The sequence below is a fragment of the Puma concolor genome, chromosome A2 (genome assembly GCF_028749965.1).
Source record: "Puma concolor isolate L17-30 chromosome A2, mPumCon1.1.hap2, whole genome shotgun sequence".
NCBI lineage: Eukaryota > Metazoa > Chordata > Mammalia > Carnivora > Felidae > Puma > Puma concolor.
Window position 1 is genome coordinate 150,754,647 of NC_141668.1, and position 21,686 is coordinate 150,776,332.

The 21,686-nt window shown below is 53.8% G+C and overlaps 2 protein-coding genes across 10 annotated transcripts in view; one reads left to right on the forward strand and one right to left on the reverse strand.

The window, feature by feature from the left end:
- SEMA3G (semaphorin 3G) lies at positions 1-11,735 on the forward strand. Of its 3 annotated transcripts, XM_025916214.2 has the most exons (16): positions 1-198; positions 1,983-2,143; positions 2,244-2,306; positions 2,568-2,687; positions 2,962-3,052; positions 3,177-3,293; positions 3,528-3,673; positions 3,874-3,988; positions 4,082-4,151; positions 4,455-4,599; positions 4,874-5,105; positions 5,216-5,307; positions 5,978-6,019; positions 7,003-7,231; positions 7,497-7,636; positions 8,973-11,735. In XM_025916214.2, the coding sequence occupies exons 1-16, from the start codon at positions 90-92 to the stop codon at positions 9,411-9,413; spliced, it is 2,313 nt and encodes a 770-aa protein (XP_025771999.2). In that variant the 5' UTR covers positions 1-89; the 3' UTR covers positions 9,414-11,735. The 3 variants fall into 3 exon arrangements, with proteins under 3 accessions (XP_025771999.2, XP_086554159.1, XP_086554160.1); XM_086698033.1 differs by lacking the exon at positions 2,568-2,687; XM_086698034.1 differs by lacking the exons at positions 1-198; positions 2,962-3,052 and having other exon boundaries at positions 1,989-2,143.
- PHF7 (PHD finger protein 7) overlaps positions 11,598-21,686 on the reverse strand; it is a 20,755-nt gene continuing 10,666 nt past the window's right edge. For 4 of the 7 annotated variants that reach the window (XM_086698037.1, XM_025916411.2, XM_086698036.1 and 1 more), the window contains exons 9-11: positions 21,417-21,533; positions 20,875-20,999; positions 20,129-20,665 (exon numbers count right to left, since the gene is read on the reverse strand). In XM_086698037.1, coding sequence (XP_086554163.1) covers positions 20,439-20,665; positions 20,875-20,999; positions 21,417-21,533 — 469 coding nt within the window. In that variant the 3' untranslated portion in view covers positions 20,129-20,438. Of the gene's footprint in view, positions 12,248-15,773; positions 17,546-20,128; positions 20,666-20,874; positions 21,000-21,416; positions 21,534-21,686 lie in introns of those variants that run through there. The other 3 variants (XR_015248371.1, XM_086698039.1, XM_025916412.2) reach the window with 3 other exon arrangements.

Sequence of the window (21,686 nt, forward strand, 5' to 3'; positions counted from 1 at the left end):
GTCAGGCCTGGCGGCAACGGAGCAAACTGCAATCAGCAGCGGACTGAGGGCGGCTCTGCTGGGCAGCGTGGTGCCCTTGGTTCCCCAGCATGGCCCCCTCGGCCTGGGCCATCTGCTGCATGCTGGGGGGACTCTTGCTCCTCGGGGGCAGCCCCAGCCCCGGCCCCAGCGTGCCTCGCCTGCGGCTCTCCTACCGAGGTAGGGGCAGTGCGCGCCCTGTTCATGTGCGCGTTTGTGGGACCCTGGGACTCTGTGACATCCCCAGCTGGGGGGGCCCCAGCTAGCCCTGGGCAATCTCTTCCGCCAGCCAGAGGTCACTTCCACACAGCACAGACTGTGGGAAGGACTTCACGGAGGTGGTTCTCCAGCTGAGTTGCCACCAGAGGCAGGAACTGGGGAGGAGGACCAGGGGCAGGGGCAGGTCCCAGGAGGGTGGAGGTGGGAGAGACAGAGACACAGGGGACAACCTGAGGGGGCTTCTGAGAAAAGGAGAGGGGCATGGAGACCCTGAGAGGCCTCCTTAGAGATGGGCAGGGAGAGATGGGGAGGGATGGAGAGGACAGGTCTGCAAGATCCTGAGGTGTGCACTCAGCCTGGGCTCCTTGCCCGGGGTGGGCAGTGAGAAGCAAGGCAGCAGCCTGTGGTGGGGGCCCTCACTCTATCTCCACAGCCTTGCCCCCTCTGCCTCTTGCAGCCCACTTCACAGTGCTGGCCTTTGTTCTTCCCTCTCTGTCCCAGAGGCTCTTCACAGCCCAGCAGTGATTTCAGCCTCCTCTCTCTCTGCCCATCCTGGCCCGGTGGGGGGCGGGGGGCGGTCCTCAGCAGACCTAACCTGATATGCTGTGCTGTAGCTGGCACAGTCTGTGGAGAGGGTCCCCAGGAAAGGTCCCTGAGACATAGACTCTCCATGATTCTTCTTCTTGGGGAAACCAGAGGGGTGACCACCTTCCCCTGGGCACCCCAATCCAAGTGGAGAGACCCAGGCCTGCTCCAGGGACAGAGGGGGGAGACGTGGCTCCACTCTGGAGAGTGTAGCTGGCTCTGGGGGCAGAAGGTGGTCTTGCCCTGGGAGCTATGGTTTGGGGGGGAAAGTAAAAAAAATAAAGCCCAAATAGGGCAAATCCCCTCTAAAGTACTGTCAGTCATGGAAGGCTTCCTGGAAGAGGCTGTTGATGAGTTTGGGGGTGGAGTGGGTGCTGGGCTTGCCACCTTGGATGGGTATCCTCTGAGCAGGCACAGGGTAGCCGGCCTTCCCAAGGGTAGCCAATGCTCATTCCCACCATATCCTTCTGCCTGCCCGCTTGACCACCTGTTACCTCCACCTCCCTAGCCAACCCCCAAGGACCTATTTCATGATCCTTGGCTCCTGGGACCAGCATCCCCAGCCAGCCACCCCCAACCCCCTGCGTCTGGGAAGGCAGTGTCTATGGAGGAGAAAGTCTTCCTTCATCACATCCCTGGATCAGAGCCTTGAGCTCTGCCTGGCCATACCTGACCTTTCCCATACCCAGGCCTTTGCCAGGTGTTCTCTCTGCTGGGAATGCTCTCCCCTGTCTGTCCGCTTGTCCCACTGAGTCAGCCTTGCACACTGCTCAGACTAACCCACCCTTCCTCCAGGCTCTTCCAGCACTTTGCTCAGCTTGCTACCGTAAGTTCTGACAGCAGGGCCAGCAGGGTCATCTTCCTTGGGGACTGGGTAGGGCACAGATGGGCCTGTGGGAAGGATATGTTAACTGAAGGATTAAGGGACCAAGGAATGGAGTGGTAGGAAGCAGGGCTCAGGGCCCCCCTGTCCCACCCACCCCCAGGAGGCAATTCTCAGAAGCCCTCCAGCGGGCCTATGGATGGAAACATTTTCCAGATGTGAGTGGGGGAGGCGGTGGTGAGGGGCGGTGAATGCACAGCTGGGACCTTCTACCTCCACACCTTAGCTGGAGAAGTGGGCTGAGCAGTAGGCACTGACTACCCTTGCTCCCTCCTAGATCTCCTGTCTGCCAACCGTTCTGCTGTCTTTCTGGGTCCCCGGGGCTCCCTGGACCTTCGGGCCATGTACCTGGATGAGTACCGGGACCGCCTTTTTCTGGGGGGCCGTGATGCCATCTACTCTCTGCGGCTGGATCAGTCATGGCCGGATCCCCGGGAGGTGAGCTGGACTGACAGAGGGGAGGGTCTGTCTGAGAGCTAGGAGGCCAGATGGTGAAACTGAGGCTGTGAGGTCAGGAGTCAATTAGGCTGTGTTTCAGGTCCTGTGGCCACCACAGCCAGGACAGAAGGAGGAGTGTGTTCGCAAGGGAAGAGATCCTTTGGTGAGTGCTGTCAGAAGTGACTGGCCCCCAGCCCTGACCAACACCCAGGTCTTGACCCCCAGGATAGCCTGTAGCCACTCCCCCAGGTGCTTACACTAGGGGCATTTGGAGCAGATCCTGAGGGCTCTTGAAGGTCTGTGAAGAATGTCATCCCCACCCTAGATCTCCAGAGCTGATCAGCCAGGCAGGGCTGAGCCTTGGGGCCCAAGGAGATGGTAAACACCCCCTCATCCCCTCCACCCCGCCCCTTCTCCCTGCTAGGTGGAGTGCGCCAATTTTGTGCGGGTCCTACAGCCCCACAACCGGACCCACCTGCTGGCATGTGGCACTGGGGCCTTCCAGCCCACCTGTGCCCTCATCACAGTTGGGCATCGTGGGGAGGTGAGCCTGGGGCAGGCCCCACAAGGGACTGGGAAGCAGTGACATTTCCTCCCTGCTGTCTGAACGCTCCTCATTGAGCCTGGCTTGGGGCAGAGGGGTCAGGGGCCTGAAAGGCATCTTTGTGCCAGGCTGACCCCTTTGGCGAGGCCCTGAATGAGGGCGCCTTCTGCCCACCCCCACTCTCATCGCTGCACGCGATGGCCACTACCCGGGCGGGGGGCTGGTGCTGCTTTCCTAGGTGACACCCTTCCCTCCCTTCCTCCCTCTCGGGCAGCACGTGCTCCACCTGGAGCCCAGCAGTGTGCAAAGTGGGCGGGGGCGGTGTCCACATGAGCCCAGCAGTCCCTTCGCCAGCACCTTTGTAGGTGGGTGATGCCCAGGCCCGGGCGGGCACAAGGAGGGGGGTAGCCTGCCGATGTCCTTGGGAAGCAATGGGGCCAGCTATGGGGCCTGGCCCTCCTCCCTTGATTCTGCCCCACCCTCACCCAGGTGGGGAGCTGTACACGGGCCTCACGGCTGACTTCCTGGGGCGCGAGGCCATGATCTTCCGGACTGGGGGTCCCCGACCAGCTTTACGTTCTGACTCTGACCAGAACCTCCTTCACGGTGAGCCCAGGGTCTGCCCAGGGCAGGGCTGGCTGGGATCTGCCCCTGGCAGCAGCAGGGAGTTAGGAGAGCTGGCACTGAAGTGGGGATGGCCCAACCCTACTCTACTCCCTGGGACCCCAGCCTCCCGTGGGGTCCCTGTGCCTCTTGCCCTCCATGCTGGGTTCAGCAACGTCCCCATCCTCCCCCGTATGGCGCCCCCCCACCAACCAGCTGCACCCTGTTACCTCCCAGACCCCCGGTTTGTGATGGCCGCCCGGATTGCCGACAACTCTGACCAGGATGATGACAAGGTGTACTTCTTCTTCTCGGAAACTGTGCCCTCGCCCGATGGTGGCCCAGGCCGTGTCACGGTCAGCCGCGTGGGCCGTGTCTGCGTGGTGAGAGCTGTGAAGAGGCGGTGAGGTTCAGATCCTCACCGCACCCCCTTCCTACGCCCATCCCCACCAGCGGCAGAGGGAAACTGAGGCAAGGGTGTGAAGCCAACATCCAAGCCTCTGCCTGCAAGGGTGAGGGTGGAGGAACAGGAGGGGGCCCCACCCCCTAGGGCTCAGGGCTGATTCTGGCCTTCCACCCCCAGAATGACGCCGGTGGCCAGCGAGTGCTGGTGAACAAATGGAGCACCTTTCTCAAGGCCAGGCTGGTGTGCTCAGTGCCTGGCCCTGGTGGTGCCGAGACCCACTTTGACCAGCTGGGTGAGGGCATGGCCGGAGGCAGGCCTGGGTGTGGGTGCGGAGGGCTCAGAGTCAGTGAGCGGGGGGCATTGACTGTGGCCCTCTGTCTCCCAGAGGATGTGTTCCTGCTGTGGCCCAGCGCAGGGAAGACCCTTGAGGTGTACGCCCTGTTCAGCACAGTCAGGTGGGCGCATGGGCCTCCCCTCACACCCCCACCCCTGGTTCCAGTCTCTGCACTCCTAGCGTCCTCTGCTGAGCCTCTGCTTGCGTGTCCCAACTTTACCGTGGGTCCCTGTCTCTGTCTCCGACTCAATAACTCTGAGGCTCTGTGTCTATCTCCCTCTCTTTGTCTCTGCCTGGGTGTCCTCATTTTTCAGTCTCTGTTGACTTCAGGCACCATCATCCTCTGTCCTGTCCATGGATAGGTTGCCCCCTCCCCACCTGTGACAGCCACCCTGGCCTGACTGTCCCTGTCCGCCCTTGGCAGTGCTGTGTTCCAGGGCTTTGCCGTCTGTGTGTACCACATGGAGGATATCTGGGAGGTCTTCAGGGGACCCTTTGCCCACCAAGATGGTCCCCAGCACCAGTGGGGACCCTATGGGGGCAAGGTGCCCTTCCCTCGCCCTGGAGTGGTGAGTATCTGCCTGGAAGCCAGGCCAGGGAAGAGGGCTGAGCCGATACCAGAGGGACCGTACCTTGGGATGACCTTGTGGTTGAGCTGGGACTCCAGGGGAGCCAGGTGGGGTAAGGAGGGGAGCAGAGCCCTGCCACATTAAGGAGTCTCTGCTATAGCAAGAGCAGTCCCCCCAAGGTGGGCATGCCCAGCAGTGGGGCCTGGAAACAGGCTGGGGTGGGGGATGTGCGGCCCCAGGATGTTTCAGGTGCTCCCTTTGCTGCCGCTCACAGTGCCCCAGCAAGATGACAGCGCAGCCAGGACGACCCTTTGGCAGCACCAAGAACTACCCAGATGAGGTGCTGCAGTTTGCCCGAGCCCACCCACTTATGTTCTGGCCCGTGCGGCCACAGCAGGGCCGCCCTGTCCTTGTCAAAACGCACCTGGCCCAGCAGTTGCGCCAGATCGTGGTGGACCGCGTGGAGGCAGAGGACGGGACCTACGATGTCATCTTCCTGGGGACTGGTGGGTGGGCTGAGTGGGGTGGACAGGCTGGGGAGGTGTGCCTCTGGTTGGGGGGTGGGGCAGGCCACTCCTTCTTCTCCCACTGATCCCTCCCTCCTGCCCTGCCCCAGACTCGGGCTCCGTGCTCAAGGTCATCGCCCTCCAGGGTGGGGCTTCCACTGAGTCCGAGGAGGTGGTTTTGGAGGAACTCCAGGTGTTTAAGGTGAGTGGGGTCTTGGGAAAGGGGGAACTGATGGGAGGGGTCCCCTCCAGCTCCACTGCTGGGTCTAGGCCTGGCCACGGGGACAGAGGAGCAAAATACAAGGAGATAGGCCTGTCTTTACTGAACCTGCAGCCAGTGGGAAGTGCAAGTGAGACACTGGCTGCCGCAGGGCCTTGCTCATGCGTTTATCTGGCTGTGGGGCCCAGAGAAAAGTAGGAGGGCCCAGGGAGGTGCGTCCAAGGTGATCACCCCTTGACAAAGCCCTGCCAGGCTCAAGCAACAGTGAGGGGGTGGCTGAGACCCCAAGTCCCCACGGGGTTCTGTTGGCCCCCCAACTACAGAGCGAGGCAGGGCATCACGTGCATCTGGGGGACTGCTGTGCTCCCAACATGGGATGGGTGATGTGGGACAGCTGCCTCATTGCTGGAGAGCAGGGCTGTGGGAGGGGACACTGGAGCTTTGTGCTCCTTGGAGGCCAGCCAGGGTGAGGGGACGTTTCTAATAACCCGACGTCTGGGAAAGACCGTCTGGCCTTAGTTGCCAGGTTGCGCACTGACCCAGGCTGGGAGATAGGTGGCTCCCATGCAGGGGCTGGAGGAGGCCGAAAGCAGGGATGCAGCGGAGGTCTGGCCCCAACCCACCCATCCCTGAGACCCTGCTCCTTCCCCAGGTGCCGACACCCATCACTGAGATGGAGATCTCTGTCAAAAGGGTAAGAGCAGCTGCCATCCCTCCCTCCTTCTCCCTTTAACCCCTCACCTGAAGCTCTGAGCAAGGCTGCTTTCCAGAAGGTGCTGCAACAGGCCCTGGGGATGCCTGATTAGGCCTTGCAATGAGGCTTGAGGGTCCGGCGGGGAGCTGAGATCCCACGCATGAAACCAGTGGGCAGTGGGAATCCTGAGTAAGTGAGACTGTGTTCAGATAAGGGGAGAGCCACAAAGGCCAGTCCCTCTGGGGAGACAGAAACATGCTTGGAAACAAAATCCGGAATTTTTTTATGGAAAAAAAATTTTTTAATGTTTATTTATTTTTTTTTTTGAGAGAGAGAGAGAGAGAGAGAGAGAGAGACTGAGCATGGGTCAGGGAGAGGCAGAGAGAGAAGGAGACACCGAATCCAAAGCAGCTCCAGGCTGTCAGCACAGAGCCTGATGCGGGGCTCGAATACACAGACCTTGAGATCATGACCTGAGCCAAAGTTGGCCACTCAACCTACTGAGCCACCCAGGCACCCCCATAATTTAAATCAAATAGGGGAGAGCCACTTTTTAGAGGCCTGCTATGTCCTTTTGCAAGTGGCAAAATCTCCTCAAGTTATTCTGCCCCAGTTTATCTTTGGGTAAATCCCAACTTTTGTATTAGGATTGCTTGAGGCAGAGTGCACCTCTAAGGTCAGAGGCAAGTCAGGATAAAGGTTATTGAGGTTGAGGGCAAAAGTCAGCAGCAGGAAGGGCCTGGATAAACCCCTTAGAGAAGAGCCCCCCAGGTCTGCCCCGTGCCTTCCTTCCGTGTCCTAGAACAGGATCTGGTGCATATCAGGTGGGTGATCAACATTTTTGGTTTCTGGGGATACATCCAAGAGGTTCTGGAAGACTGCCTGAAAATGGTGGGGGTCTCAGGAAGCCCAAGAGGGCCAAGAGCCTAGTTGCTTCTAGGTGGGGCCCAGGCTCACCTTGGCTCTGCTTGTGTCCCCCCCAGCAAATGCTGTACGTGGGCTCGAGGTTGGGCGTGGCTCGGCTGCAGCTGCACCACTGTGAAACCTACGGCAGTGCCTGTGCTGAGTGCTGCCTTGCCCGGGACCCATACTGTGCCTGGGACGGTGCCTCCTGTACCCGCTACCGGCCTGGCACCAGCAAGCGCCGGTTCCGCAGGCAGGACATCCGGCATGGCAACCCTGCCCTGCAGTGCCTGGGGGAGAGCCAGGAAGGTGAGTGGTGGCAGGCATGGGGGCCCCTCCTCACCCCTCTGGCCTGGGCTCAACCCCTGCAAAGTGTGGTCTCAGGCTGGTCCTGTTTTAACACCCAGCCCTCAGTTTTCCTACATGTGCAGCTCCTGTCAGTATACTGGGGAAGGAAGGGTCTTTGGACAGAATGAATGGCTTGGGGATTGATGGACACTTAGGTCCTTGTCACACTGGTGGGGGCCCTGGGGGCCCACAGTACTGAGCCAAGCCCCCCTCCACCTCCCTCCAGACGAGGCTACAGGCCCCGTGGCGGCCACCACAGTCTACGGCACGGAGCACAACAGCACCTTCCTGGAGTGCCTGCCCAAGTCTTCCCAGGCTGCTGTGCACTGGTTCTTGCAGAGGCCAGGGGGTCAGGGACCCGACCAGGTGAGAAAAGACCTTGCCTCCAACCTGCACATGTCCTGATCTCACATCCCTCCCTGACCCCAAGTCCTGATCTCTAGGAAGGGGCTCTAGGGGGAACCTGCCAAGGTCAACTGAAGAAAAGTGTGCATTAAGTGCCTGCAGTGCCTGGAAGGAGGTACCCCTCTTCCTGCCTCCAGGAATGCCCAGGCCAGACGTGGCTGCAACCCTTCCTGTGACAGAGAGCCCACTAACTCCCAGGCACTGAACTGAGCTCTGGGAGGTGGGTAGTAGAGATGGAAGAGAGTCTGGTCTAGTCAAGAAGCCCCCCAGGCTCACACATATGGCTCATCTTTGCAGGCGTCTCTTTCCCATGGGTTCTTGGTTCTCCTCTGCCCCAGGGTGGTGCCTAAACCACTGAAACTTGCACACACACACACACACCCTTACACACATACCCACTGCCTAGCCCCACACTTCCTCCCTGGAGTCCAGCTGTCTGCCCAGGCCCTCTCCTCCCCCATCCGGAAAAGTCTGTCAACCCCAGAAATGGCTTTAGTCTGGGGCCTGATGAGGGCGTGGGTGGGGCAGGGTGAGGAACCATTCTCCAGCCTCTCTCAGGGGCAGAGAAGGGGAGGGAGTGCCTTGGTTACAGGAGGGGCTCTCCTTCCAGCTTGGGAACTGGGGGAGGCCAGCTTTGGGCCAGCTGTTGGGCTAGGCACGAGGAGCACGCCCCCAGGGGGCCAGGCACAGGGAACAACAAGATGGTTACACAATACTTACCGCCCAAGCAGTCCCGCCTCAACGTACAGATGTGCAGACATCCAGGTGGGATCAGAGCAGCGCTCCTGCCTCCCGCACTGTGATGGGCACTCAGCCCACCCCTGGTTGGGGGACTGAACAGTGCAGACAAGGACAGGGAAGAGAGAGAGAGAGAGAGAGACAGAGACAGAGAGAGAGAGAGAAAGGAAAGTGGAGGGGACTTCTAGTCCTAGGGCTATGGGTATAGCCCTCCCTGAATAAAAACCCATAAATACCCCTCTGCCCACTCTATCCCCAGGGACCATGTGGCAGGGCTCCCTAAGGCCAAGGTAGGTGCCACAGAGCTCTGACTAGGGGAGAAACCAGTCAGTGAAATCTTTGAAAAGCCTCCTTTGCAGGCCCTGTCCTGGGTTATAGGAAGGTGAGACCCTGCCTGCAATTGGCTCACAGTGCTGAGCCAGCCTGGGAAGGAGAGATGGGGAGGGGAAATGCTTAAGCACCAGGTCCTGAAATGCGAAGTTGGAAAAGCAGGGAGAGTAACTGATGTTGTGTGCGCCCTACTCCATGTCCCCCTCATCCCCTCCCCCACCCCCCACAGGTAAAGACAGATGAGAGAGTCCTGCAAACAGAGCAGGGGCTGCTGTTCCGCAGACTCAGCCACCTGGATGCGGGCATCTACACCTGCAAGACACTGGAGCACGGCTTCTCCCAGACTGTGGTCCGCCTGGCTCTGGAGGTGATTGTGGCCACACAGCTCAACGGCCTGTTTCCTCGGGATCCAAGGCCAGAGGAGACCCCAGGCTGGGGAGGCCTGGCCTCCACCCCCTCCAAGGCCTGGTATAAGGACATCCTGCAGCTCATCGGCTTCGCCAACCTGCCCCGGGTGGACGAGTACTGTGAGCGCGTGTGGTGCCCTTCCAGGAGCCGGGGCAAACAGGCCAAGGGCAAGAGCTGGGCAGGGCTGGAGCTGGGCAAGAAGGTGAAGAGCCGGGGGCAGACCGAGCGCAATCGGACGCCCCGGGAGGTGGAGGCCACATAGAAGAGGGTGGAGGAGAGGGTGGTCGGGATGGACCAGGTGGCCCAGCAACCCCCAGAGTCTCCCACCCACCCAGCTAGGGCTAAGGGGAGGGGGGCAGCATGCCTGACTGCCTCTTAGAGGCGGGAGTCTCTGCCCCCCATACTTCTACCAGGCTGCCCACAGGAAAAGCTGGGGCTTGATGGAGGGCCCTGTGTCCAAGGCCTGTTCCTGCCCCTCTGTGCTCTCAGTCCTAGGCTGGAGCCAGCACCCTCTGTCTGCTGCCAACCCCAGTGGGCCTGCTGTTTGTTTTCAGACATGGTCCCCAGAGCACATTTCCGGCTGTGCCCGGAGGTGAGAGGTCTGGGTGGTTCTTTCCCAGCCAGCAGAACAATGGCCATCCTGAATGACCCTTGGAGTGGGCGTTTGGGTGCGTCTGAGGAGGTGTCTGGGCAAGGGGCCCTTAGGCAGCCAGAGGAGGATGGAAGTTGCCTCTATGCTAGCACCCATTAAGAGGACCTACTGTGAGTTGGGGCAGGGAAGGGGAGGGGCAGAGAAGGTGGAACAGCAAGCCCCTCCCCCCACTTGGGGTGGCTCCCTGCCACTGCCCACCACTTCTTCTCCATGACAGAGTCATAGAAGCATTGACAGCCAGAGCTCCCTGGGCCCCTGGTCTGAGTCTCAGGCACTACTTCATAAACCAAGCAGTGTCTCTACAGCCTGACTTCTCTTCCCCAGACCCCAAGCTGCCAGGCCAGATTTCCTGGGATGCCCAGACCTCTGATGGGAGTCCCCCTCCCCACCATCAGGGGCTGCAAGCTGATGAAGGGAGAGGGTAGGTTCTAGGAGGATTCTAGGTTCTGTGGACTAGAGATGGGGAGAGGGGAGCGGGGGAAGTATGGGGCAGGAGGGGGGGCTGTCTCTCACTGGGTGGTACAAGAATGCTCACAGCTGGGGAGGGAGGGAATGTGGCAGCTCCCCGAGTAAGCTACAGCTGGTGGGCAGGCACAGGCCCAGGGCTTTGCCAGGGCCACAGAGGGTTGAGACACTTCTGAGGTGGGGAGAGGGTGAGACCCCCCAGGATGGGCTATGGGACCCCAGGCAGGCATTCTCAAGAACCCAGGATAGCATCAATTAGCTCAGGAGCCACAGGGGAAACCAGATGTTTCCCCTCTGGGATCGTTGGTTTCTGTTAAATAATGGTTGGTTATAAATGGTTTCATTTATGAAGATTTTCTCTCTTAAGGGAAGAAAATAGAAGGAAAAAAAGCTGCTAAATCCTGCTTGTTCTTGGAGGTGAGGCTCAGGTGGCCAGGATGCATTTTGTCTGGGTGTGTAGGGAGGTGTTTTTGCCAACAGCAGGGATGTGTTTCTTGGGCTGGGGAGCACAGAGGGGGAGGAGAAGGAGGACTAAATGAAAAGTCATTCCCAGACTGCATATGAGCAAGTTAATGACGCACAAAACTGACAGGAGGGGACAAGAGCATCAGGTTTGAGATTCCCTCCATGAGAAAAACTAAGGTGAAGAAAGGAGGGGGAAAAACAGATAAAAAAGCAGGACAGGGTTTCCTGCTCCACTGAACTCAAACCCAGACTGTACATCTACCTTGGATTTTACCTGAGTCACCCCACCACGCCCAGAGAACTGGGATCCAAAATAGGCCCCCTTTCCTCTTTGACTTCACAGTAAGTTAACCAGAGGCATGGAGATTAACCTTGGGAAGCCTCAGGTTTGGGGTTGCTGTGGCTGGGAAGTCAGCAGGTAAAAGCAAAGGAGAGGACTGTGGGGGTAGGGGGCTGGAGAAGGGCATGGAGGGGGAGGTAGAGGCCATGGAAGAGGGAGAGGAAAGAGCACAGAGCCCTGGGAATGGGTGTATAGAGCTGCAGCCCCTCTATCCCAGCAAAGTCAGGAAGAAATGACCAGCCAGGCTCTCAGTGGCCTCTAGGTTGGACCCAGGCATGGCTGGCTCCAGGCAGGGTTCTCTGGGGAAGTTACTCTAGATAATGGAGGAGGAGCTCAAAATCCAGAACAACGAACATCTGCACTTAGAAAATTATGGACAGTTTCTGCCAACTCCCCACACCTCCCACCCCCATGGTACTGTGTGTTATTGACTCCTGGAAATGCTTCTATGTGTGAATTCTATTTTTATATTGGTATGTTGAGATCAGCCTTGTGGTTTTGTCTTCAGAGCACACTTCTTGTAATTACTATTGTTACTTTTATTGTCATGACTGCCTCTGTGCTTTGATGAGGATATGAGGTAGTCTACCGCACAGACCTATAAGGAAAGCGATGGAGTTAATATTTACATCACATAATTATATCATTATTGTATCTCTGTATTTTTCTGTTCTAAATTGATGGATGCCATCTGTGTGAGCTGGAAATGAAGAGCCTTTCCATCCACTCCAGGATGGCCACCCTCGGAGATATGTTCTAGGAGGGAGGGAGATGGGCATGAGGGGAAGGAAGGAGTCAAAGGGCTTTGTCTAGGAAACTGAGATTGCTTATTAAGTTAGGAAACTCCTGTCCCTCAGGCTTCTGAGACTGACCTTCTTGGGCTTCAGGAAGACCTTGAGTCCGAAAAAAGTGCTGGCAAAGGGCAGCTGGGCACGTAGGCAGCCCTGCTCCTTTTCCACAGTAACACTTGACATTCGTGACAGCAATACTTGGCCTGGTGCCTATCTTCCTCGCAAGTCACATACCAACATATATTAAGGCCCCTGTGCTCTTGCCTGGGGTGCTAGGCTGTGCTGTGGGGGCTGCAGCTTCTGAGGAGGACGGGAGGTCTGGTTGAGCTGCCTCCGAGGCCGCCACTGACCACAGCTCTCACTCCCCCAGCGATGCCATGCCCCTGCACGAAGAACAGAGCCCGCTGGTGCTGGAGGGAGATGGGAAAAGGCAGGGAAGGTTTGAAGATGGGAGGGACATCACCTCACCTTGCCAGGGAGACGAACCCCTTGTTTGCCTGGGCCCCTCAATCCATACTATAGAGTAGAGAGGCTTAACAAGTCAGTCACCAGACCCCTCTCGCAGCGCTGGAGCAGGGCCCCTCCTTTTGTCCCCTGGACCTGACAGAATTGAACCGGTATGTCCTGCCCCAAGCCACCTGAGAAGCATCATGGGCACCCATTTGGTGCTGAGCGTGGGGTTGGGAAGGATGTGAGAACTTGACCTCCACAGTCCCTTCTCCCCCCAGGCCACAGAAGCTGTGTTCCTACCTTCCCACCCCTAGAGTCTGGACTTTTCCCTCTCAGCCTCTCATCTTGAGTCCTATTTCCTGCCTCAAGGGCTTCCCTCTCACTCCTTCTGGCAGCTTTTTCCTCAAAGTCTCATACCTCCCCTAGTCTTGGGTCTGTGTCATGATTTCCCAAACAGGTTTAGTGCTGGAAAGGGGCTTGGAGAAAGACACAGGACAAGCATTTTCCAAAATGGTGTCCTATGGAACATGAGATCCTCTGTGACAAGGGTCAAATAAATACGGGGATTTCTGTCCCTTTAGCCCCCGCGGAATTGCTGTGTGCTGCCTGTTTGCCCTGTGAAATCCCCAAGAAGCCACAGTGATCTCTCATTAATTTGCATGTCTGTCATGAGCTACATGATTCTCCTAAACCTGGGTCCTCTATCCCCTTTTTCCCATCAGGTCATCACCACTTCGTGTTTCTAATGTTTTGAAGCATACTTTGGGAAAATGCTGATTTGATTAATTCATTCCTTCCTTGGCCATGTGAAATTAATTTATTAATCTCTGTTTTCTAAGCCTGTAAACACTGAAGGCCCTGCCCCAACCCCCCCAAGTCGAATAGCCACATCTTGGCTTCCTATGGGAGGCACTGGAGCAGGACCCACCACCCTAGGGCCAGGGCAGCCAAGCCACCAGTCTGCTGGCCCTTGGGCTTGGCCTCTGCCCATCCTCCCACACTCAGTATGCCTCAGCAGCCCACTTCCTGGCAAGGTCCTCTATTGATGGCTAGGGTTCACCCCAAGCCTGTGGCTGTCCAGCAGTCTAATACACTCACTTCTAAGGGAGGGAGCAGAATAGGGGAGGGAAACAGCTCTTTTCACTTTCTCAGATGGCTTCCTTGCACTCAGCCAAGCCCAGGTCAGCTTCTAGACACCCCCTTGAATCCTCCAGTTGGAGGAGGAGTCAGGCAGCAGCCATCAGGATCCAGGCTATCCTCTCCATGGGCTGGTAGGGGCCCCAGATGCAGCTAGAGGGGGATGGGTAAAGTGGGGTGAGCAGGGAACTCACTCACATCCCTCTGCCAGTCCAGCACACTGAGGCCTCTCTAGCCAGCCACATCTCCTTCTTAGAGCTAGGAGACAGTTGCTCAGAAACAGCCTGATTTCCATCCTAATTAGGGATCCACCCCAGCCTTCCCCAAGTGCTGGTTCTCAGGGGCTCCCCAAAGAGAAGTTTCAGCACACACTAAGATCAAATCTCCAGGGTTTTCTGAGACTACAAACTTGGCCCTGGTGTAGGGAGAGAGCGAGTGGGTGGGGCTAGGTTTCCATACAATTCCTGACTAGGATCTCAAGGATTGTTGGGCCCCTGCCCTGGCTTCTCTTCCAGATTCACCCACCCCCCCTGATGAACAGGAGATGAGGCAACAGCAGCTGTGGCCCCCTGCCCACTTCCCACTGCCCGGCCCCTGCCCACTTTTGCCATGGGTACCACTGGTGGGCCTGTTCCCTGGATTCCCTGTCCTAATGAAGCCTTTCACTTTCCCCACTGGATTTTTATTAAGGAAACTCTTGGTTCCTCAATGCAGCCTTTTAAAAGATCATTCTCCCCATGTGGAGGACAATAAGAAAGAACTTAATTTAAAAAAAAAAAAAAAAAAAAAGATCATTCTTCACCGAGGATGGGAAATGCTGCACAGACTCCAGGGAGGCCTTATAAGGGACGCCAGCCCCTAACCTCACACCAGGCCTTAGCAGTCAGCTAGTAGCTTGCACTCAAGGACTCAGCTGAGGGGGACTCAGGTGACCAGTCTTGACCTCTTTCCCCCAGGGAGGAAGATGACTGGAGTGTACCTTAATCCATCCCAACAGGGTGTGTTTCACTTCCATAAGTATCCCCTTGGACAGAGAGGGAAGACCAGGACAAGGGGACAGTTGTGGTCTGGCAAGGATTCCAAAATGAATCAATAGAGGCCTGTCTGTCATCAAATGGAGGGAACTATAGTAGTTGGAACACTCAAAGCCCAGATTGGCCTGTTAGGAGGACAAGGGGGGCTCTGCTCTCACAGATAAAGATACAGAAGAATGATGTGGCAGACCAGCAGCTTGGTTTATGGACATGACCTCATCTGTTCATGCTGCCCCCCACCCCCAGCTGATAAGAATCTGGTGCTATTTCCTGTAGTCCAAGGGTCTCAGACAATGGTGTGAACTGCTAGGCCTGCTGGAAAGGACATTGTTTAGGGAAGAAAAAACAACACACCAGCACAAAGACAGGGCAGGACCAGTCTAAATGTAGGGCCTGTTTACAAATCCCTGATTTCCAAGGGGGGAACACAATGGAGAATTGTTTTTGGTGAGGCTGGAGTCCCCTCCACAATGCTCCTGGGGGCTGGGGATGGCTTTGATGGCCCAGACAGGTCTCAGATGCTCTGAGGGGGATGGACACTGATGGCGCAGATGCCTTCCTGTTTATCAGAGGTGCTCGCAGGGCAGGGTCAAGGAACAAGTTTATGCCAAAGACAAGGGGGAGGAGCCCTGGGCCTCTCTCCTTCCATATGGGTCTCATGCTGTTGCACATACTAGAGGTGGTTTGCCACAGAGAAGCTAGGACGAGGTTTTGGGTTTTTGTTTTCTGAAAAATATCACCTTTTTGGTTTATGGCCTCCAATTGCCACATTGCTTTCTGGAAAAAAAAATGTACAAGGCATGAGATCCTGCCAAATCTCAGACGCCTCTGGAATGGGGTGTCCTGGCTTAGTTAGTAGGGAGACTTCTCATGCCCGGGGACCCCAAAGATGCTGCAACTCACCTCCAGCCTGGGAGCACACAGGAGCTAACACAGGGTCCCTGGGGGCAGGGCCAATGGATTTGCTATTTCTCATAGCAACCTCCTGCCTGGTCCTTAGGTTAGAGCCATTGATGTCACTAACTAGAGGGAGGCCTTAGTGTGTGTGTGTGTGTGTGTGTGTGTGTGTGGTATATAAGGAGGGTGGGGCAAAAGAACAGAACTGTTTCACCCATGTCCTTTGCGACTGGCAGTCATTTTTTGGAGGTAGGAGGAGGGCAGCTGCAATTAGGACAATCACTTTGGGTCTGGATAGATCATGAAGGCAGACCTGTCTGAGTCTTTGACCTGGGATGAAAGTGTCATTAATAACTTTTATACTAATTTCAAAATCCAATAGGAGCATATCTCATGAATAAACGCAAATGGATGTATTTAGAACAAGTGAAGAGAATTAAGTCCTATACAATCCCAGAATAGAAGCAAACTTTTCAAACTTCCAGCTCTAAAGGGTTATAACCTTCTTCCTCAATATGTGACAGTGCCCTCTGGTGTTTGACAGTAAAACAACAGGCTTATGCATACAAGGTATAAGCACTTCCATCAATGCAGTAGACATCAAACTGTCTCTGAATGTGGGGTCCAGAGTCAGACAACATGAGTGGAGAAACGTTAATAAGACAGACAGGTCCCTGCCTTTAGGGGGCTTCCAATCTAGTGGGAGAGATAGATCCACAACTGTAGGATCAGGTGGAGAATGATGCTAGCCCTAATAAGAGTATAAACAGAGACCAGTGGCAGTGCCTAAGGGTGAAGAAATGGCCCTTAGGCTGGATTCAACAGACTGAGGATAAAGGCTATGTATGGCTCTCCGGAGTGCAGACTTCATGCTCAGGGCCAGGGTTCCAGGGTAGCCAGGGCAGAGTGCCTGTGGGTGGGGTATCCAGGAAGATGCAGAAGAGTAGGGCCGTATTTGTGGAAGGCCTTGCTTGGATGCCAATCTCAGCAGAGCCATTCTAAGTAAAGAGCTAGCAGATGTTTTATGGCAATTAGCATAAGGGAAAAGAGTGGATGTGTCAGCAAAGCAAGTGGACATAGGAACCCATGAAGACAGAAGGCTTTTCCTGCAGTCCTCTGAGGCACAGGGGTCTAGAGCTGAGCCCTGGCAATTGGGATAGTGAGGAATGCAAACGTCTGTAAAACACTCAAATTGATAAGAAAGAGGGTGGTTGAGGATAAAGGGAAATAGGAGGAAGTTCTGGGATTCTGGCCTTAGTTTATGCTTCCTACAAAGGTAAGAATTAGAGAAAGTAGAGAAGGTGCTTTAGGAATTTTTATGTAACATCTATTTCTACCCTCCTCAAGTGAACTATTCGTTTTAGGACCTAAGTTATAAAACACTAATTATTTCTAATAGACACACCATTTGTGAAAACACATATTTAAAACATACAAGATGAGCCTGGGGCATCTTGTAGCTCCAAAAAGTAAAGAAGTGCTCAGAAAAACAACAGAAAAAAAAACCCACACAATAATAGTGGTATGTGAAAAGGACACAGGAACTCCCAGTGGCCAAAGCTAGAATAATTTGAGCAACAAAATAAATCAAGTAGTACTGGATTATAACTCAGAGTATACTATACATATCCTAAGTCTAGACTGATATAAACAAATGACTGAATAAATAAATGGGAGAGAATAGGTAAATCTCCCATGCAGAAGAATTCCAAATAATTAGATATTCTGTCCTCAAGGAGGGAGGGGGCATAAATCCCTGCTCATTAATTGTGAGCTACACAGAGTAACTTTCTTCCAAAAGGCACAGTCTGGAAAGGGGGGAAAAGAAGTAACTTTACACTGGAGAAACCTGACAAACACTCCTTGACCAGGTGATCAAGGTCACCATCAGCAGAAGACTTGTTGACAGAATGTAATTTGGATATGATGTGACGACAACAGCACTTTACCTGTGTGCTCTCCCTCTCCCAGGCCCATAATCCTGGTCTAATCATGAGAAAAACATCAGGCAAATTCAAACTGAGGGCTCTCAAAATACCTGACCAGTACTCGTCAAAACTGCCAAGGTCATCAAAAACAAGGAAAATCTGACAAACTGTTACAGCCAAGAGGAACCTAGGGAGACATGACGACTCAATGCAATGTGGTATCCTGGATGGGATCCTGGAACAGAAAAGAGACATTAGGTAAAAACTAAGGAAATCTAAATAAACTTTGGGTTTTAGTTGATAATAATATATTGTTCATTAATTGTAACAACGTACCATATTAAGACGGTAATAACGGGGAAAACCGGGTTTGGGATATTTGGGGACTCCCTGTACTATCTTCACACTTTTTTTTTTTTTTTTTTTGGTAAATCTAAAACTATCCTAAACTAAGAGTTCGTTTAAGAAAAAAAGCCCTGTTTAAGAAAGAAAGAAAGAAAGAAAGAAAGAAAGAAAGAAAGAAAGAAAGAAAAAAGAAAGAAAGCCCTGTTATTTAGTGGAGAATGACTGATTAGGCCCAGATGAAGAAGAGAACATTTCAAAGTTGGGGACTTTCCAATCTACAAGAATGGCATTGGCTATTAATATAAATGGAGAGTAAAGGTATAGAGATGAAGAAAAAGTTAATGGGTGGGAGTGTGTGCATGCGCACGTGTGCTGTTCCCATAAGAACATGCTAGGTACTCATAAGATGTTCAGGGAGTTGAATGTCTGGGTGACAAAGGCACCCCACCCCCCACCCCCACCACAAGCTCTACCTCCCGTCCACTGCAGCTGGAGCCCAGAAAGCGCTATTAGAGGCCCACGACTTTCAGTTAAGATGGCGCCTCTCACACTTGAGTAGTATACAAGTGGATTTTTAAAAAAATTTTTACTTTTTGAGGGAGTGAGATCTGGGGAGGGTCAGAGAAAGAGGGAGAGGAAGAAAGAGGGTCTTAAGCAGGCGCCCATGCCCAGTGCGGAACCCAACATGGGGCTCGATCTTACGACCGTGAGATCATGACCTGAGCCAAAATCAAGAGTCAGACACTTAACTGACTGAGCCACCCAGGTGCCCCACAAGTAGATTCAAAGATACTACCCCAGATGTCTTGAGAATATGCCTGGTGACCCAAGTTACAGAAATTCTAGATTAAGAACTAAAGTCTTAATCTTGGAAGTGTCTTTCAGTTGTGAATTATAAGAATTGAGTCTTTAGGATAGGTAAAAAATGGATTTTTGAAATGAAAATCCACAATTTAAAAACTCTTCTGTCTCTTGCAGAGCTCTGACAAGGTGTCCTTGGAAGCCAGGCTAGGAAGCACAACACTGAGTCATCAAAATCACCAGAGAGAAAAGGAAGAAAAAAGGCTCAGTCGTGGGTAGCCCTGGGGTGTTAGCTGTGCAGTAGGCCCAGTGAGCAGTGAGCTCTAGGGGGAGGCAGGTCTTCCAGAAAAGAAGGGCAGCTGATAGTGACCTGATGTCTGGCTTATGAGGGAAACTGTATTTTGAGGTAATTGTCATGTGGAACATTTGAGAATTAGCCACAGGTACATAGCAAATTGAGCAATTAACAAAGAGATAGGAATTCATTTCAGGAAAGAACCAATGTCCAAGAGAGGAAAAATAATCCTAGTGTACTGCCTGGCTCAGAAGTACACAGCATTTACATAGTCATAATAGGTAAACTGAAGGTTACTAACGTAAATACTGAAGGTTAATGTAACAAAGATTGTGATGCAATGATAAAAGATGGAGAGAATGAAAGGCTTTAAAGGTGCTAGCTAGATCCTTATGTAACAAAATAGGAAGTCAGTAATATATAAGATTAATAAATCAAGAAATGGCTAAAAAAATGGAAGGTGGTTGGCTTTAGGGAATGGGACAAGGGTAGGGAAGGGTAATTCAAAAGACTATTTTCATTATACTCTCCTTTTAGTACTTCTCAATTTAAGGCTTTTAAAATTCTGCATTACTTTACTATATACTTTAATAATAGTAAAAAGACAAGTACCTCACCCCACACCCCATGTGATTCCAAGTGAATCTGGTCAAATCTGAAAGTGATCACTGTAAGCTCCAAGGATGTTAAGTCCCCACGGGTCAGCAACATTTGAATGGAGAACCCTATCCTCCGTCATCGGTGACAATGACTCAGTGAGACCCTGAGAACTGAGTATCTGGCAAAGGTCCTGAGTTTCCCCCACTAATCTAAATCCCACAAAATCATTAAAAACAAACAAATGTGAGATAGGTTCCATTCAATTTCTCCCAAGACCTTCTGCCAGATTCCTAGCTGCCTTGTCTAATGTGGCTGTCCTGGCACGGCTCCCTTACCCGAGACAGAAAGAAATGCCCGAGTCACCAGGCAGCAAGGTTTTCAGTGGAGGTACGCTGCCGACCGCACCGCCTGAGTGAACAGAGTCCTTCCATCCAGTGTGAGCATGGCAGTCCCTGCCCTGGTTGGGGCCCAGGGCTCCAAGCCTTGCAATAGTGGCCCATTCTCAGTCCAGTGTAAACTCCTTTGTGGGCTCACCTCCCTGATGGGAGCCTGTGTTTATTTGTGCAACGATGAAATCTCTGCCCCCACCTGTAAAGTTGATTTCCCTGCAAACTGCTTCCCTCCAAAGCAACATGTCTATGTTCTAAGCTGAGAATTCTACATTTATCCACCGCATTTTATAGAGTAGAAGCATGAGTTTTCTATTTCCTCACTCTGCCCTCTGGATTCCTCCGAATGCTAGATAAATTCCAGAGTGAATTTATGAGGAGACACCAATGGAGAGAAAACCTTTATTTGCATAATAACAAACGTGGGTGAAGTAAGAAGAGGCATATGAGAACCAGACTAGGGTGGGAGAAGAGAAGAGGGCTCTCTGGGGACGAGGCAGAAAGAGCTGAGACGCTCTCATAACCACTAACACGTTCCGAGGTTGGCATCTCCCCTGGGACTTCTCTTTCCTAGGTTCTTACTCTCACTGCTGGCCCCCTTTCCTTGTCTCACAGTCCCAAAGGCCCCCTCTCCCAAACCCGATGGAGGAGCACAGCTTCATACCCAAATGTGCTCAGCAGCTACTACTCAGAAGCTGTTACTTGGATTTTTTGCTGCTCTTAGTGATTTTGACACCCTTGGACTGCCAGGAGTGGCCCCTCCTGCCACCAGAGGACTCTGGTTTTTCTAGTAAGTAAGGTCCTGGCCAATCAGTACAAGAAGGGCCTGGGTTCTGTTCCAGGCTGGTGTCTCTGCAGAAATGCCCCCCGGAGTGGAAGGTGCTGCTGCAGCAAGGGACGGCACCTGAGTTTTCAAGTGTGTGGTCTGTGGTGAAAGAAAGGTGGGAGAGGAAGACTCAACCCTCTGCCTCTCAGGCTCAGGTCCTTAAGCCCCTACCTAGCCGCTTTCCTTCCCAAACTAAAGGCACCAACCACGAGTCCCCATCTGGCGGCAAGCCCTCCCCCTTTCCCAGGCACCACAAGTCCCCCCACCTCCACCCCAGTTCTTAGACCAGACCATCCCTCTGGCCCCACCTGTGGCTTCAGCAGAAGGTGCACACTCTTCACACTCCCATTTCTTACTGTTGGCTCTAAGAGAAGAGCAGTCCCTATGAGTTCCGTGGGATCCGCATGTAGCACACAGAATGAGGCGCCATCTCCTGCAGGAAGAGCCAAGGGTAGTGGAGACAAATATTACACTATCACTCTCGGGAGGCTAGCTACAGGTCAGGCCTTTGCCGAGGGCTTCCGAGGCATTTTTCACCATACGTTTTACCTGTGACCCACATGTGGCTGAGTGCCAAGTCCCGGACCCCGCAGTCAGGCACGGACACTCAAAAGGTGGATTTGGGAAAGAATTGGATCTGAGGGTTTCTGCCCTGGGCACAAGGAGGAGCAGGCCCTGCAGGGACCTGTCCACTTGTGCAGGAGTGAATCCTGGACTGGTGAGAATGGGACCTGAGTTCACCCTGAGGTCTGCACACAAGAGCAAGTTTCTTGCTCCTAATAACTGTGCCAAGGTCTAACTCTATGATGGCACCAATGAGAGATCTTTCTAGCCAGGAGCCTTTCCCTACCCTTCGTCCTCAAAGCTGTCTCTGCCTTGTTCATACAGACAGATGGGGGCATCACAATGTTGGTAGCGCTGATACAACTCCGAGAAAGCCCCTGGCTCGAGTTCCCAGGCAGCATCTCTACAGTGGGAGAAGAAATACTGAGTAAGGGGCATGTAATCGGTGGTGAAACCTGGGAGGAAGTAGAAAGAACTAGAGCTAGCACAGGAAAAGAGTGCAACAGCCTGCCTGACTATTTTAAACAAGATGGGCTGAGCGGCCTGACAGTGGAAG

Excerpts from the sequence above, each read along its gene's own strand:
- SEMA3G (XM_025916214.2), top strand. The coding sequence starts at position 90 with ATGGCCCCCTCGGCCTGGGCCATCTGCTGCATGCTGGGGGGACTCTTG. Across the intron at positions 2,144-2,243 it reads CATGGCCGGATCCCCGGGAG|GTCCTGTGGCCACCACAGCC; the intron begins GTGAGCTGGACT and ends GCTGTGTTTCAG. Across the intron at positions 4,152-4,454 it reads GCCCTGTTCAGCACAGTCAG|TGCTGTGTTCCAGGGCTTTG; the intron begins GTGGGCGCATGG and ends CGCCCTTGGCAG.